This window comes from Macaca thibetana, chromosome 15 (genome assembly GCF_024542745.1).
Source record: "Macaca thibetana thibetana isolate TM-01 chromosome 15, ASM2454274v1, whole genome shotgun sequence".
NCBI lineage: Eukaryota > Metazoa > Chordata > Mammalia > Primates > Cercopithecidae > Macaca > Macaca thibetana.
This window is the reverse complement of record NC_065592.1, coordinates 81,466,627-81,483,891: the sequence shown is the minus strand read 5'-3', so window position 1 is coordinate 81,483,891 and position 17,265 is coordinate 81,466,627. Positions and strand designations below refer to the sequence as shown.

General features: G+C 45.7%; 1 protein-coding gene across 2 annotated transcripts in view; it reads right to left on the bottom strand.

The window, feature by feature from the left end:
• Positions 1–301: 301 nt before the first annotated feature.
• FXN (frataxin) overlaps positions 302–17,265 on the bottom strand; it is a 38,686-nt gene continuing 21,722 nt past the window's right edge. Inside the window, exons 4-5 of one of the 2 annotated variants that reach the window (XM_050761244.1) lie at positions 8,564–8,661; positions 302–908 (exon numbers count right to left, since the gene is read on the bottom strand). In XM_050761244.1, the coding sequence (XP_050617201.1) occupies positions 758–908; positions 8,564–8,661 (249 nt within the window). In that variant the 3' untranslated portion in view covers positions 302–757. Of the gene's footprint in view, positions 909–8,555; positions 8,662–17,265 lie in introns of both variants that reach the window. The other variant, XM_050761246.1, reaches the window with a different exon arrangement.

The window sequence follows — 17,265 nt, the reverse complement described above, 5'->3', positions numbered from 1 at the left end:
CTATATCACTCAGCTCACGAAAATGGCTTTTTTTCCTCTTTTCTTGTCTTTGGAAGATTTTTTTGCATTCTTGTAGCAGCTGATTCCATACTAACCCTTAAATTGAAAATACATATATACACACAGACACATATGTGAATATGCGGAAGAAACAGCACTGGGTCTTCCTGGACAACCCAGTACAGGCCACACCCTGGCAGCCACAAATCACAAATAAGAAACGGTCTTTCCATGTGAGTTGCTTTCAACACTTCAATGCTAAAGAGCTCAGAAGTGCTTACACTTTGAAAGAAGCCTGAAAACATTTGTAGGCTACCCTTTAATGTGTCTCATTTGGAGACAGAACAGTGAGCAGGTTGACCAGCTGCTCTTCATGTACTTTTTGCAGTAAATCCTTCAAAGAATGAAGAGTGAAGACAATTCATTTTTCCTCCTGGAATTTTTCCTTCTTATTATTTTGCTTTTTTAAAGGTTGTTATATTCAGGGATAGGCATAAGACATTGTAAAAGATAAGGGATAGCATGTGAGGGAGGAAATCAGACAATCCAAAAAATCTTCTGTAGAAATAAAAAATCAGAACTTGGGGGCAAGATAGGAGGCAACACATTCTTTCTACAGAGCTGTGACACATAGCCCAACTGTCCTCAAAAGCAGGAATGAAAAAAATAACAACAACAAAAAAACAGACCTCAGCTGCATAATGAAGCTGGGGTATTGGCCTAATAGCTTTTAAAGTCCTTAAAACTGGGCTGGGCATCAAGCGTCTTTTCCGGAATAGGCCAAGGAAGACAAGTCCAGTTTGGTTTTTAAGGCTTTAGTGAGCTCTGCGCCCAGCAGCTCATGGAGGGAAACGCCGTCGTGGGAATACACCCAGTTTTTCCCAGTCCAGTCATAACGCTTGGGTCCACTGGAAGACAAAAAAAATACATAGTAATTCCAGAGTACAGCCCTTCAGATGAACCACTGATTCCACAAATGCTGCCCCCAAGAAATTGACTGGAGTAAGGCTCTAGAAAATAACACAAAATGAGCTACAGTGTATATCTGACTTCTTATCTTAGCATCTAAGAAGAGTTATACAATAGATCTTCTGGAACAATTCCCAGAATCATTCTCAAAACCTGAAAAAACATTTGACCCTTACTGATAAGTCTCCAGGTATCACACTTTGATCTCCAGCTTTTGCTACCTCACATGTGACACCTGCTATGCTACAGTAGTGTTTAAAAATTAGGGCCATTTTTGTGCCACTGATGTGCCTTACCTATACTATTATTACCTTACCTATACTTGTGCCTTACCTATACTATTATTAGTTGTTAAGGTAAAATTCACATAACATAAAATTAACCATTTAAAAATGAATAATTTGGTGGCATTTAGTACATTTACAATGTTGTGCAACCACTACCTCTAGCTCCAAAACATCTGCATCACCCCAAAAGGAAAGCTAGTGCTGTTGTTCCTTGGTATCTACGGGGAAGGGGTTCCAGGATCTGCAGATACCAAAATCTGTGGGTACTCAAGTCCCTGATATGAAATGGTACAACACATGCATCTAACCTAGGCACATCCTCCCATATACTTTAAGTCATCTCTAGGTTACTTACAATGCCTAGTACAATGAAAATGCTATGTTAATAGTTGTTATATTGGTTTTTTATTTGTATCATTTTCATTGTTTTATTGTTTTTTATTTTCAAATATTTTGATCCATGGTTGGTTTCAAATATTTTGATCCATGGTTGGTTGAATCAGCAGATGTGCAACCCACAAATACAGAAGGCCAACTATACCCATTAAACAGTTATTCCCCATTCTTTCCTCTCCTAGCACCCCAGCAATCACCTAAACTATTATTTTTTAAAAATATTTTTCTTAATTCAATGTTAAATTCATGACATTGAGAGCCTGGTGGTCTAGTTCATCCACCTCAAGCTCATCCAGTGAACAACGGCACATGCACGTCGCTTTGGGAATGCCGTATTCATGTGGACAGATTGGAGGCTGGCTTCTGCCATGTCTTGGTATACCAGATGTACATTCCACTTCCTCATGGCCTCATGGATGAATGGCCATGGAATCAGATAACACTGGTGCATGTGGCACCCTGATGAAGGTAAGAACAGAGTGCACAGGAGCCCAGAAGAAAGGGCACCTGAATCTGCCTGAGCACTCAAGGAGGGCTTTTCCAAAGACTGAGGCTAGGAGGAGGTCACCAGGAAGGGAAGCTTCGGCAATAAAAGGATCAAGGATTCCTGCATTATCAACCAAATGCTGGGGCTTGAACCTGTTCCCAGTATGTAGATAAAAAATGAGTGAACCAAACCATCAGGGTCACATAAAAATAACTAATAAACTACACCAAGCCCAAGGATCAGGACCTTGGCCCTATACTCTGATGCTGCTATTGGGTTGCCAGGCAGAGCCTGAGAAACCTCTAGACCCCTTCACACTGCTTGAGATGCTCTGAGCACAGGCACTGATGTGCAAGTGTCCCTAGAACTCTCCTTTATTCCATACTGCAACCTCGTCAGGGTGGGTAAGGTGGGAGGAAAGACTACTGATCCCACAGAACCTGAAAAGTTATCAACTTTAAAAAAAAACAGGCCGGGTGCAGTGGCTCACACCCATAACTCCATCACTTTGGGAGGCTGATGTGGGAGACTGCTTGAAGCCACGAGTTTGAGACCAACCTAGGCAACAAAGTGAGACCCCATGTTGACAAAAAAATTTATTTTTAATTAAAAATAAATAAAATTAAGGAAAACAACAAGAAAAAATCAGAAATGTAGCTGGATGAAAGAGATTTTGAACCAATGTGAAAGGCTGAGAGGAAAAAAACAAAATTTTTTTTTATGTTAAACAATCTTTATTTGAAAAATAGTACCTTATGATCCTAACAGTATCAATCAAACTTCAATAAAAGCAACTGCAGCATCAACTAATAACAGTTGCTAAATTAACAAGAGATCAATCAAAAGCGCTTTAAAGGGAGCAGCACTAGCTGGTGTTCCCGAGTCTCTGGGCATTCAGGACCCAGGTACAAGGAAAACAGAATCAAACAGGCTGGTGCTCTGGCCCCAACCAAGCCCTCACATTGTGACCTGCCTCCCTCCTGGGGGCCCTGGCAGCCCATGGTCCCTGTGGCACTTCCAGAACCCTGTCAGCTGTGGGTGGGGCCCCAGGAGCCAAAAGCCGCTTGGAAAAGGCTGGAACTTGGCCTCATAGTCAGCCAATTTCTGCCTATTGTGGTCATTTTCTTTTTGGAGTGCCTGGAGCACTCTCTCAATGGACACGGCAGCCCTCCAGGCTTCCTGGGCCATTTTCTTCTTCTTCTTTTTTTTTTTTTTTCAGATGGGGTCTCACTCTGTCACCGAGACTGAGTACAGTGGTGCAATCTTGGCTCACTGCAACCTCTGCCTCCCAGGCTCAAGCAATCCTCCCACCTCAGCCTCCCGAGTAGGTGGGGCCACAGGCATGCACCACCACACCCGGCTAATTTTTGTATTTTTGGTAGAGTCAGGATTTCACCATGTTGCCCAGGCTGGTCTCGAACTCCTGAGCTCAAGCCATCTGCCTGCCTCGGGCTCCCAAAGTGCTAGGATTACAGGCGTGAGCTACTGTGCCTATCCCCTGGGCCGTTTTCTTATAGCAGACCATCTCTCTCTGAAAACTGGAAGTGTCTTTCTTCAATTTCTGGGCCAGGTTTTGGGCCATATTCTTGTAGTGGTCATGGGTGTGACACATGCGGTTCAAGTTTTCGTGCCCTTTGCTTAGTCTCTGCTAAAGGTCGGGCAGTAGGTGTCCTCCTCCGTGGACTCCCTCTATGGCCTCATCAAATGTCTTTGGTGCAGTTCAGGCAGAGCGGGCAGCAGAGGCCTACTCCCCCAGCACACTATGCACTTGTGCCGTGAGTTCTTTACCCCTTTGGATTTCTTCCCACATTTGCATGTTTGCTTCTACAATTGCCCCCTCAGGACATTAGAAAGATGCAACTAAGGTCACCATTGTCATCCACACTCTTCAGAGGGACTTGTGGCTAGGACGCTGGGGAAGCACCATGTCCAGCTTCCTTGCTCCCCTCCACTGCCAAGTCCCCATTGTACCACCCTTGAGCAGAGGCAGGACACTCAGTGGGGTGAGTGACAGAAAGTGATATTATTTATGCGATGCCTTGGGGGAGTGGAAAGAGCTCACAATAGCACCTTTGCACAGGGAGGCTATTTGCTTCACTACAATATTCCTGGCCTGTTTCATTCCTGCCTTGGCCTTTCCTCCTTCTCCTTTTTTTGAGACAGAGTCTCGCTCTGTTGCCCAGGACGGAGTGCTGTGGCAGGATTTCAGCTCATTTCAACCTCCATCTCTTGGGTTCAAGCGATTCTTCTGCCTCAGCCTCCCAAGTAGCTGGGATTACAGGTGCCTGCCACCACACCTGGCGAATTTTTTGTACTTTTAGTAGAGACAGGGTTTCACCATGTTGCCCAGGCTCATCTCAAACTCCTGACCTCAAGTGATCCGCCTGCCTCAGCCTCCCAAAGTGCTGGGATTACAGGTGTGAGCCACCGTGTCTGGCCCCTTCTTCTTTGCCTGCAAACATTGCTTCTGTCTCGTAATTTCTTGGTCAGGCAGCTCTGCAGTTTGCTGATGGTCAGTGCCATTATTCAGATAGTCTGCAGTTTGCCCCTGAAGATCCTCTCCACGTTGCTGTGAAGCATGCAGGACGCGCTTTGCATCAGTCGCTCGGGGAAGTTCAGGAGGTCTGCTTTTCATGCTTTTTCAGAAACTAACCTAGGTCCTGACAGGAGGACCTGCTCATTTCATTTGGAACCCTCCAGCCTGAGGTGCTGGCCGCATCTTGGTCCTGGCCTTTCTGCGGATCTCACCCTGGGCTGATTCTCCCCTTCTCAGCATGTCATCTTCTGACTGTGAAGGCCACCACAGCAGTGCACACCTGGGTCACCCAGGGTATCCATAGGTTCCCTGGCACTAGTCCCAGGATTCTGCACATCACTAGCACTGCCACCCACAGGAGGGCCAGCAGCAGCTGAGTTGGCATGTCGTGGCAGCCAGCAGGCCCTCTGTGGCTCCCGAGGGCTCCACAGCTCTGCCTCCACTTGCCAGTGGCCTGTGGGCCACAAATGACCACTCGGAACCCTGCGGGGTGTTCCATCTCTAACAAAAACAAGGGCCCATCAGTCATTGTAGACCTTCTGTTGGGCTGGGGAGAGGGGAGGCACCCCAAGTTCTAGAAAATTGTGTCCTTGATTTTGCTGTGCAAACAGAAAGTGACATTATTTATGCAATGCCTTGGGGGAGTGGAAAGAGCTCATAGTAGCCCCTTAGCACAGGCCACTCCAGGCCCCACCTGGCCCGATAGCACAGCTAGTGGGTCAAAGCAGGGCCAGGTCATAGCCCCGTGTCCACATGCAATCCTCTCAGGGTAGCATGGTGGCCTACCTCTGTCCCTGCTGAGGCTCGTTACCAATTTCAAGCTTCCTTCTGCTGCAGGGAAGCCTGGTCCCACCTACAAAGAGTCTGTCTCCCTTGCTAGATTGAGCTCCTTGAAGATGGGACTGTGTTTTCTTCATCTCCGTATTTCCAGTAGCTCATCAATGCCCATTATACACTAGAGGCTCAGTCATTTTTGGTCCTGTTTTCTTGTTGACTCTACTCTGACTCAGGACATGTCACTTTCCCCACTGGACCTCCATATTCACATCTGCCAATAAGAGTAAGTGGGTAAAGATCCTTCTCGCTTTAAAGCCCCTCCAATACACAGACCTCTGAAACCAGAAACAGAAGCTGAGGAGTGGTAAATGGAGCATTTTCTCTGGCATGATGGCCGGGACCTGCAGATCTGGCTGAGGGTGGTATCTTGCCAGTAGAATGCCTCTGCAGAATTTCATCCTACTTTTCAAATCAGACTCAAGGATGATCTTCACTGTTGATAATTTTATGGTTTTTTTTTTTTTTTTTTTCTGAGGCTTTGTTATTGACACAACAGCTTCTGGAAATCTTTTCCACAGAGAGTATGGGGGCTTCTTTGGCCAAGTTGGGTGGGTGCAGGCTCCAATGGCTCAGCAGCCACTGTCCGGGCCACAGCATGTCCACAACCTCTTACTCCTCTTCAGAGGTTTCTCCAGACATTACCGTGTGTCTGGTCATGCCATTCACCACAGGTATGAAAACAATGACAACGGCCCGAAGCTGCGGGATCCTCCCACGGAATCCTGTGCCTTTGCAGGCACAGCCACACGGCGCTCCCGTGCTCCGGCCTGCTCCTTCCAAGACAGGAGCGGGACGTCCAGGGTCCTGCTCCCCCAGACCCCGCAGTCTGTGTGGGCAGCAGGCCGGGAGTGGGGAGAGCCGTCCTGGTAGTGAGGGCCTGGAGCGGGACGGCTGTGTTAGGCAGCGTCCTGGCCTCCAGCGACCAGCTGAGTGACTCGGCTTCCGTCCCCCGCTGGGAGCTGCCATCTTGCCGCCACTTCCCACAGAAGCACTGAGAGATTGTCCTCAGGAAACGCTTCTCTCCCTCCCTTCCCCTGACTTCTACCCGGCGGTGGCCTCTCTGGATCCGCCGGAAACTGGACGCAGGAAGGGGAGGGGCCTGAGGTGGACCCAGGAGCCTGTGGTCTCTGGGTGTGGCCTTCTCCCGCCGAGGCACTTCTTCAGTCTCACCCTGCCCCCCCCCATATATATACACATATATATATAATTTTTTTTGAGGAAGATAGTATCTGTGACAGTAAATAGCTTGCTCAGCAGATCTTTCCAAATTCCCATATTTCTGAACACAGCTAGGGTAAGAGCCTATTGCTGGACAGTGTGTCCAAATACGATATGGAAGTTTTCAGTCTCCAGATATGGGGAAAATTCTTTTGGGGTAGGTGCCTGCCCGATATTTACAAAGCCAATGATCCCCAAAAGTGATCGCTGGACTGAGCTGATCCACTTTGTTCCCCCGGAGATGGATAAGAACACACAGGCTCAAGCATGGCCAGGGTCAGGAAGAGTGACTGAAGCCACAGAGGCTAACTGGCCCACAGAGGTTAAAATCCTCCAACCTCCACACTAACTGGCTCTAAAAACCAATACGAGTTGTGAATTAGGGCCTTCCTAGAATGACAGTGAGTTCTAGTGCTGTTTTTGTTAAACTCTAGCACACTTCCTGGATGAGAGTGTGGGGAAAGGAAACATAACACTATTTATTCTGAACAAAGCATTAGAGATCACAGAATGATAAATGGTATAATATTAATTGCCTAAAAATGATGTCAATGTTAGGGGGTAGAGTAAGGTTATAATTTTTTAAAAATGCAAATACCATTAGTCTTTCAAAGAATTCTATGCTGGCTTTATCTAGCCCTTTCCCAATTCATAGTCAACATGCTCTCTTTGGAAGTGCTAATGAATGACTGGATCTGAGAGCTTTTTGTGGGCATTTCTCTTTTACTTTCTTACAACCACTTCAACAGCAGCCAGGCTGCTGAGGGATGAGCGACATCTCTCACTGCATGTTCTCAGGCTTTCAGATGCTATGCAGGCTGCATTGTGTCTCCAACACAATCTTTTATTCCTCTACATTGAAAGCACATCAATGGAAAAGGCAGGAGGGATTAAATGCCCTAGAACAGCAATATAAAACACTGCCACCTCCACAGGGTACACAACCCCATCCTGCAAAGGGAATTCAAATAACCCTTTACCTGAGAGGCTCAAAACAAGTAGAGGTCAAACTTTAACTTGCTTTGAAGACAAAGTGCAACTTGTTCAAATGCTACAAGGTCAAAAGCAGCTTTTTTTTTTAAAAAGTCAGGGCAATGATTTAATAGAGGAAAACTGTCTAGGCTGAATTTGGAAAAGTTATAAGCTATTCACTTCAGATCTTCTTAATATCCTGATGCCTGCTTACAGTATCCAAATTGTCAGCAGGGAGAAGTTATATAACTAGAGTAAATTTTTCTACTGAGAATGAGACAGGCTGCAAAATATCAGGAAAGACTCAATTATAAGGATACTAACATAAGACAGTGACTTGTTTTTTTGCGGGGGAGAGGGGATAGGGTCTGGCCCTGTTGCCCAGACTGGAGTGCAGTGGCGTGATCTTGGCTCACTGCAACCTCCACCTCCTGGGCTCACACTGAGGCTCAACTTCAGCCTTCCAAGTAGTTGCGACTATAGGTGTGTGCCACCACACCTGGCTAACTTTTGTATTTTTAGTACAGGCGGGGTTTTGTGACATTGCCCAGGCTTGTCTCAAACTCCTGAACTCAAGTGATCCACACTCTTGGCCTCCCATAGTGCTAGGATTACAGGTGTGAGCCACTGCACCCAGCCGTGACTTTATTTTTCTTTTCTTTACAGAGCCAGGGACTCACTATGTCGCCCAGGTTGGTTCTGAACTGTCCTTAAGTGATCTTCCTACTTCAGCCTCTCAAAGTGTTGGGATTACAGGTGTGAGTCACTGTGCTCAGCTGACATTTCTTAAATGGTCCACAATGTTGCATTTTGGAAGTCTTTAAGAATTACAGATGTTGACATCTGAACATACCTACATACCTGGATGGAGAAGATAACCAGATTTGCTTGTTTGGCGTCTGCTTGTTGATCACGTAGGTTCCTAGATCTCCACCCAGTTTAACAGTTAAGACACCACTCTAGGGGATTAGGTGGAAAAAAGCATGAAGAAATTAAAACAAGAAAAAGTTAGCACTTTGTCATCATTGCTTCATGTTTTATCTCAACACTTTCCATTTCTACAAGTACACAAAATACACCATAAATAAATGTCTTTAATTTAGTATTTAGAAATAGGAGTTTGTGTAGGAAGAGCTTTGCTTTCAGAATCAGAATAGGATTAATCATAATGATGTTGTATCTTATAGAGCTTTGCCTGTTCCCTGTGAGGTCTGCAAGGAGAGAACGGTGATGGAGCTCAGAGAGTTAAGTGACCTGTCTGAGGTCTTGGTGCTGGCATCTGGGATTCCTGGTTTGTTGCCCTCAACCATCAACCAGAACATACTAGAGGACATAAAAAATGCAGACTCTAACTCTATTAGAGTACTACGTCAGCCCAAACATCAGACACGACAAGTCTATTACAGAAGAAGTAAAAGGAAGGAAAGGAAGTACGCAAACCATCTGTTTTGCTTGTCTTAGAAGAGCATTAGCTTCAGCTCTGTTGGTAGAAGGCAGAAACTCCAGATGAAGTTTTTTATTTCCAGACCCTTCCCATGCCTCTAACAAGCTTCTCAGATACTCCTCCAAGGCTTTATTTTTCTCTAAAGAGCCTTGAATTCTTCAAAAGACTGGTTGGTCCGTCTTTGAACAATAAATGCTCATTTAAATTTTAAAACACTCCTTCAACAAAAGAGTCCTTTACTTCTAAAGCCTGTGGTCTCTTTAAAATGGGTGAGATATGAAAGAAACAGCTACAGGGCTCAGTTCCCTGCATTGGAACTGGTAAGCAAGAGGGAGCCTGCTGTTCCCCATCTTGTGCATGACTTGCAGAGATACACAGCAGCAGCCTTTTTCTGTGTATTCTAGAGCCTCCAACCAATCGAGAGGCTTTGAATGATTCTTACAACACACTTTTGCAAATACAGAGAGCTATTTAGGCCAGCACTTTGGAAGGCCGAGGCAGGCAGATCGCTCGAGCCCAGGAGTTCCAGACGGGCCCAGGCAACATGGCAAAACCCTGTCTCTACTAAAAATGCAAAAATTAGCCAAGTGTGGTGGCATGCGCCTGTGGTCCCAGCTACTTGGGAAGCTGAAGTGGGAGGACTGCCTGAGACCAGGAGGTTGAGGCTGCAGTGAGCTGAGATTACATCACTATACTCCAGACTGGGCGACAGAGTGAGACCCTGTCTCAAAAAGCAAAGCAAAACAAAACAAAAAACCCAAAAAACAAAGAGCTATTGAAATTCCAGAGGGTAGTAACAATAATAATATAACTGATAGGAATGGGACAAGGGGCACTACTAGGTTATTTTTTTAAATAACATCTTTTTCTGATTCAAAAATAAATGCATAGAAATGATGGAGATGTCAGCAATGCAGACACTGATAAAAATATTAACCACTATTTACTCAGTTCCTACTGTGCCAGGCTTGGTGTTTGGTACTTTGTGTAAATTGTTTCCAACTTGACTATAATTCTTGGAGGTAGGATTCATTATTCCAGTTTCACAGATGAGAACAGAGGTTCATAGTAAAGAGTACTTAGTAATTGGCAGAGCTAATCTTAAATCTAGGTCTGTGTGGGTCCAAAGACACTGTTCTTTCTATAACATGAAGTATTTTCTCGATCCCATTAACCAGAGATAAAAGATATTCACTCTCAGGTATTAGCTGCCAGTTTTTGTTTGTTTGTTTTTACAACAGGATCTTGCTCTGTTGCTTAGGCTGCAGCAGTGGCAGGAGCATGGCTTGCTGCAGCCTCAAACCCCTACCCTCAAGTGATCCTCTGCCTCAGCCCCTGCCTCCGGAGAGCTGGGACTACAAGTACCACACCTGTCTAATTTTAACATTTTTCTTTTGTAGAGATGAGGTCTCGCTATATTGACCAGGCTAGTTTCAAACTTCTGGCCTCAAGTGATCTTCCCACCTCAGCCTCCCAAAGTGCTGGGATTATGTTACAGGTGTGAGCTACTGCACTCGGCCCCATTTTTTTTTTCTTTTATTTTACTATAGTAAAAAGCACATAATGCTAAATTTATCATATTAACCATTTTAAGTGTACAGTACAATAAGGCATATTCACACTGCTGGGCAGCATAACTCTAGAACTTTTAATCTTGTAACACTGAAACTCTATGCCCATGAGACACTAACTTCCCCATCCCATAGCCCTTAGTAACCACCTGTCTACTTTCTGTTTCTATGATTTTGACTTACCTTTTTTAAAATTGAAAATAAAAATTATACATTTATGGTGGTGTTTCTATGGTTTTTGACTACTTTTGACTACTTTATGAGTGGAATCATAAGTATTTGTCCTTTTATGACTTGACTGCCAGTTTTTGAAAGCATTTTTTAAAAAGGACTAGGATTATACCATACATAAGTTTGTTTTAAAGACTTTTTTTTCCCCGAAACCCATTTTTATTGTTTTGGTATGACTATATTTCATTTATTTAAAAGTTTCTTAAACCTGAGGCCGTGTGTGGTGACTCATGCTTGTAATCCTGGCACTTTGGGAAGCCGAAGTGGGAGGATTGCTTGGGCACAGGAGTTCAAGACCAGACTGGGCAACATGGTAAAACCTTGTTTTTACAAAAAATTACAAATTTGCTGCATGTGGTGGTGCGCACCTATAGTCACAGCTACTTGGTAGGCTGAGGTGGGAGAATCACATGAGCCTCAGAGATTGAGGCTGCAATAATCGGTGATCATGCCACCACACTTCAGCCTGGGTGACACAGGGACTTTTGTCTCAAAAACAAATAAATAAAAGTTCCTTAAGACTGTACAATTCAGGAGTTTTTAGTATTTCACAAAGTGTGAAAACATCACCACTATTTAATTCCAGGCTGTTTCCATTGCCCCCCAAAAAAAGCCTGCACCCATTAATACTCACTCTCTATTTCCTACTCATCCCATACACAGAGTTTTATAAATGATTTTTCCATGAGATAACAGGCTCAAAGAATCAACACACAAGCATTGGTCATCTGTCCTCTTTGTGGCCCTTAAATGCTCCAATTGTGCGTTGCACCCTATACTGGGGGGGCACCATCCAGCAGAAAGGGCAGAGGACTGAGTAAAAGATGCGAGTTCCAGGTCTGGTCTCATCACTGATCAGTGGTGCCTGTCTCCCACGATGTCTGTCCTGCCTCCTTCCAGGACTCAGGGCAAGAACCAGAGTCTGATACATGCTCAAGGTCTCTGCACTTGCGTCCATCACCACAATGCCTCAGCACACAGCAAATCAGGGGGTGCACATACAACCACTGAAGCCAAAATAGACTCTTTCCTAGTGGAATTGGAAATCTTTTGAGTGACTCCAGGCATCAGGCCACTCTTTTGCACAGGGCATATTAATAAACAAATGTGAGAGCCCTTCTAGCTCCACACCTCTCAAGCTATTTTCGCCCCGTCACCTTCTCTGCAGTCCACTTCCTCCCTCCCCACACGAGACCTGCTCATCTCTACCCTGATACCACTCTGTGGGTCCCACTGCCTCGTGGTGCTTCCTGTCTGCATTCACAGCTGCCTGTCTGCTTGCTTGTCCCCTGACCTCCACTACTTTAAGCACCTTGGCAGCAGGAGATTTGTCTTTTCATGCTAGCATCTGCAGATCTAGCACCTTCATTCCTCCTGCAAAAAGGACATTTGTGGATGAATGACCAACTGGTCAAACAGTGAATGAGCGGATGATGACCAGGTAGTGTGATACCATCTGCCCAAGTTAGGACAAGGTTCCACAGGGCAGAAAACCCCAATGCTTAACTTCCTCCCACCAGTCCGTTCACTGTAATTAGATGTTTTCCCCCACAGATCTTGAAACTATTTTAGAAGGAAAGTGGTGGCAGGAAAGAAACTAGCTGCATTAGTTCAGCAGAAATTCTTAATGCTTTTGGAACTGACTCCAAATAGACCAGATAAAGAGGGCTTTCTCTTTATCATTATTATTCCTTAGACAATCTGAGTCTATTTTGGGAGTGTGCATGCCCTTAAGTGCAGGAGGAATAGTCAAAATATGTAGCAGTTTCTGAGACATGGGCACTAGCCAATCAGCACAGACAGTGGCCACAGCTGGTGAGTCTTATCGACTCCTCCTAGTCAAGATCAGCCCTACCCATGTATGAGCCAAAATAGCGATTACTGTTGTCACCAGCTCACTTGTAGAAATAGACACATATAAGATGGCATGTTGAGTCTGGAGACTTCACATACCCATGACCTCCTTCATTTCTAAAGTAGATATCAACTTGCTAGGATGCGTTTTTTCCCTATGTCATTTTAGTTGATCCTCATATAAATCTGAAGAGCGGAGGTTAATGTCACTAATTTCACAGCTGAGGAACTTGTGGCTCACAAAAGTTAGAAATTCATTTAAGGATTCTTGGAAAGAAAATACAAATCCAGGATGCTAAGGCAGATTCTTTGTCTCCATATCCAATAAGATGGTGCCTCACTGGGCTGGGAGCAGTGATCTATGCCTGCAATGCCAGCACTTTGGGGGGCCGAGGCAGTTGGATCGCTTGAGGTCAAGAGTTCAAGACCAGCCAGGCCAACATGGTGAAATGCTGAAACCCCATTTCTACTAAAAATACAAAAAAAAATTAGCTGGACATAGTGGCGTGCACCTGTAATTCCAGCTACTTGGGAGGCTGAGGCAGGAGAATCCCTTGAGCCCAGGAGGTGGTGGTTGCAGTGAGCTGAGATCGTGCCACTGCACTCCAGCCTGGGCAACAGAGTGAGACTCTGTCTCAAAAAAAAAAAAAAAAAAACAAAGATGCTGCCTCTGAGCAGGGGTTTTTAACTTGGGATTAAGTGGTCTCAGGGGGCTGCAAACACTTACAGCTTCAAGCTGAAATGGTATTCCTGAGTGTGCTAAATGAAGTGTAGCCTAAAACTGCCTCCTTACATATTTTAAGTTTGGATCTAAGGGCTTCTCTCTACATAGTGAACTGTAATCTACTCTTCTACCAATCACCGAGTTTTGGCTAATCAAAGGCGGCCAACTGTTCAAACCATGTTTAAGGCAAACACCAAGCTGTAACCAAGCCGGCTGTTTCTGTACCTCACTTTTATTTTCTGTATGTCACTTTCCTTTTTCTGTGCATAAATCCTAAATCCTCTCCAACCACGTGGCGCACTATGGAGTCTCTCTGAACCTGTTCTTGTTGCAGCCTTCCCAATTTGTGAATCAGTCTTTGCTCAATAAAACTCTGTTAAATTTAATGTGTTTAAAGTTTTTTTTTTTTTTTTTTTTTTTTTAACAGGCGAGTATGGAAGTTTTTCTTGGGAGAGGGACCGGAGCAGTCATCAGATTCTTAGAGGGAGGTATTGATCCAAAAAAGATGAAGAACCCTCAGCTCTAAGACAGTAATATGCTGACACCTTAGTGAATAAAGAACATGTCAACAAGCAAATCCTCATTAAAATATCTAAGAGGCCAGGACTCCACCTGGGAAAAAAAGGAGGGCAGTTTGGAGGTAACTTCAGATAGTGTGATGACTCTAACAGTCTCTAGGCAGATTTTGCTAGGTCAAGTGCAGTAGACTCCACAGCTGCCTAGCGACAAGAGGTGCTTTCAGCTCTGGTGCAGTGTCTTCTGTAATGACCAGTGCCGGTACGGGCTGAAGCCTGGGGCCAGACATTGGCATCCATCCATTACATGGACCACTTGATCAGATGACACACCAGTTAAGAAGCCACTTAAGTCTCCCCCTCCACAGGGAGAAAAGAGAAGAACAGATGTCTTCTTCGGTGTATCTGGATTACTGCTTTCATTTGTCTACTTGGCCAGTAGTAAGTTGGTAAAAGGTGTATAAATGCTGAGAGGCATCAATGAAAGCATGTTTTGGAAAAGTCTCATTTACATAGTGAATCAATATTTATTAAGTCCCTACTATGTACTTGGCACTGTTCCAGACACTGGGATCACAGTGAGAGGTGACAATGTGCTAGCAGCCCTCACTCAGCGCCTCCTTGGCCTCCGCGTCCACTCTGGCAGTGCTTGAGGAGCCCTTCAGCCGGCCACGGTATGGTGGGAGTCCCTTTGGGCTGGTTGAGGTCGGAGTCGCTTCCCTCTGCTTGTGGGGAGTGTGGAGGGAGAGGCGCAGGCGGGAACCGGGGCTGTGCTGGGCTCTCACCGGCCAGTGCGAGTTCTGGTGGGCGTGGGCGCAGGCTCGGGGGGCCGCACAAGGAGCGGCCTGGCCTGCGGAGCCGCTGGCCCAGAGCAGTGAGGGGCTTAGCACCTGGACCAGCAGCTACGGAGGTTGCGCGGGGTCCCCCAGCAGTGCTGGCCCGCCAGCGCTGCACTCAAATTCTCGCAGGGCCTTAGCTGCCTCCCCACGGAGCAGGGCTCCGGACCTCCAGCCCGCCATGTCTGCACTCCCCCGCCTAAGGTGGACTCCCGCACCGCCCAAGCCTCCCCTAGGGGCGCTGCCCCCACTCTCGCCCCCTGCTCTGTGGTGCTGGGTCCCATCCACAGCCCAAGGGCTGAGGAGTGCAGGCGCAGCTCAGGACTGGCAGGCAGCTCTGCCTGCAGCCCCAGTGCAGGATCCACTAGGTGAAGCCAGCTGGGCTCCTGAGCCGGATGGGGACTTGGAGAACTTTTATTTCTAGCTGGAGGATTGTATGTGTACCAATTAGCACTCTGTGTCTAGCTCAAAGTTTGTAAATACACCAATCGGTACTCTGTGTCTAGCTCAAGGTTTGTAAATACACCAATTGGTACTCTGTATCTAGCTAACTCTGTGTCTAGCTAACCTAGTGGGGACTTAGAGAACTTTTCTGTCTAGCACTCTGTCTAGCTCAAGGATTGTAAACGCACCAATCAGCACTCTGTGTCTAGCTCAGGCTTTGTAAATACACCAATCAGTACTCTGTGTCTAGCTCAAGGATTATAAACACACCCATCAGCACTCTGTCAAAACAGACCAATCAGCTCTCTGTAAAACAGACCAATCAGCTCTCTGTAAAATGGACCAATTGGCAGGATGTGGGTGGGGTCAGACAAGGAAATAAAAGCAGGCTGCCCCAGCCAGTAGCAACCCGCTTGGGTCCCTTTCCACCCAGTGGAAGCTTTGTTTGCTTGGGTCCCTTTCCACACTGTGGAAACTTTGTTCTTTCGCTCTTTGCAATAAATCTTGCTGCTTTTCACTCTTTAGGTCAACACTACCTTTATGAGCTATAACACTCACCGCGAAGGTCTGCAACTTCATTTCTAAAGTCAATGAGACCACGAACCCACCGGGAAGAACGAGCAACTCCAGACGCACTGCCTTAAAGAGCTGTAACACTCACCACCAAGGTCTGCAGCTTCACTCCTGACAGCGAGACCACGAACCCACCAGAATGGAAGAAGCTCCAGACACATCTGACCATCTGAAGGAACAAACTCTGGACACACCATCTTTAAGAACTGTAACACTTACCGCGAGGGTCCGCGGCTTCATTCTTGAAGTCAGTGAGAACAAGAACCCACCAATTCTGGACACAAAAGAATGGACAGCATCCCTGCTGTCAAGGAGCTCAGTCTATTATAGGTGGTAGCTGACATGTAAATAGACAATTATAACACAGAGGGATCAGTGCTCCACAGAGTCATCCTCAGAGTGCTGGGCAAGGGAGAAAGGAAGGACCGTGTCTGCTTAAGAGTATCTAGGAAAGCTTCACAAAGGAGGTAACTTCCAGCTATACCTCAGGGGAGGAAAAGACTGCCCTCCCACAAAGCTCAAGTAATATTAATACCAAACATGAAATACATAAATTAGTTAGCACCTGAAGGACTCTAATCAGTAATTCACACTCTAGGGTACAGAGTTAGCATTTCAATGTAGTTAATCACAAGTCCAAACTACAGATGGCAGCCACTATATATCTTTAGCTTTCTAAATCTACACTTAAAACATTTGCTAATTAGTAAATGATTTGTTAGAAACAATTTTACCCTTGAGTGATACTCAAAGCATATGAATTGGCTAGAAAAATATAGGCATCTCTTCCTTTGAAAGAATAGGTTACAGAATCTGGAAAGCCTACCAGCCTAATATTGTCTTCAGAGAGACACACTCAGGGCAGGAATTAGGAAGGTTCTGTGACCCACTACTGAGAGCAGAAGGTTTTGTCACCTGGTTCAAATTGAGTCAATGATGTGAGAAATAATAAAATCCTAAGCTCCCAACTGACTCAACAAACCATCTCTTGGCCAAGGGGAGCCCAGAGATACCTTAAAAAAGTTTAAGTTTTGGCCATGATGGGAAAGGAGTTTCAACAGGCCTTGTTCTACTCCCTCCCTCACTAACTGCCATTAGTTTCTTTTCCCCCCTAAGGGCTAAACAGAAACTAGCCCTTCAAAAGACTAACTTGAGGCCATGTGTGGTGGCTCACGCCTGTAATCCCAGCACTTTGGAGCTGCCTGTAATCCCGGCACTTTGGGAGACCGAAGCAGGTGGATTACCTGAGGTGAGGAGTTCAAGACTAGCCTGACAACAACAGGGCGAAACCCCGTCTATACTAAATATATAAAAAAAATTAGCCGGGCGTGGTGGCAGGCACCTGTAGTCCCAGCTGCTTGGGAGGCTGAG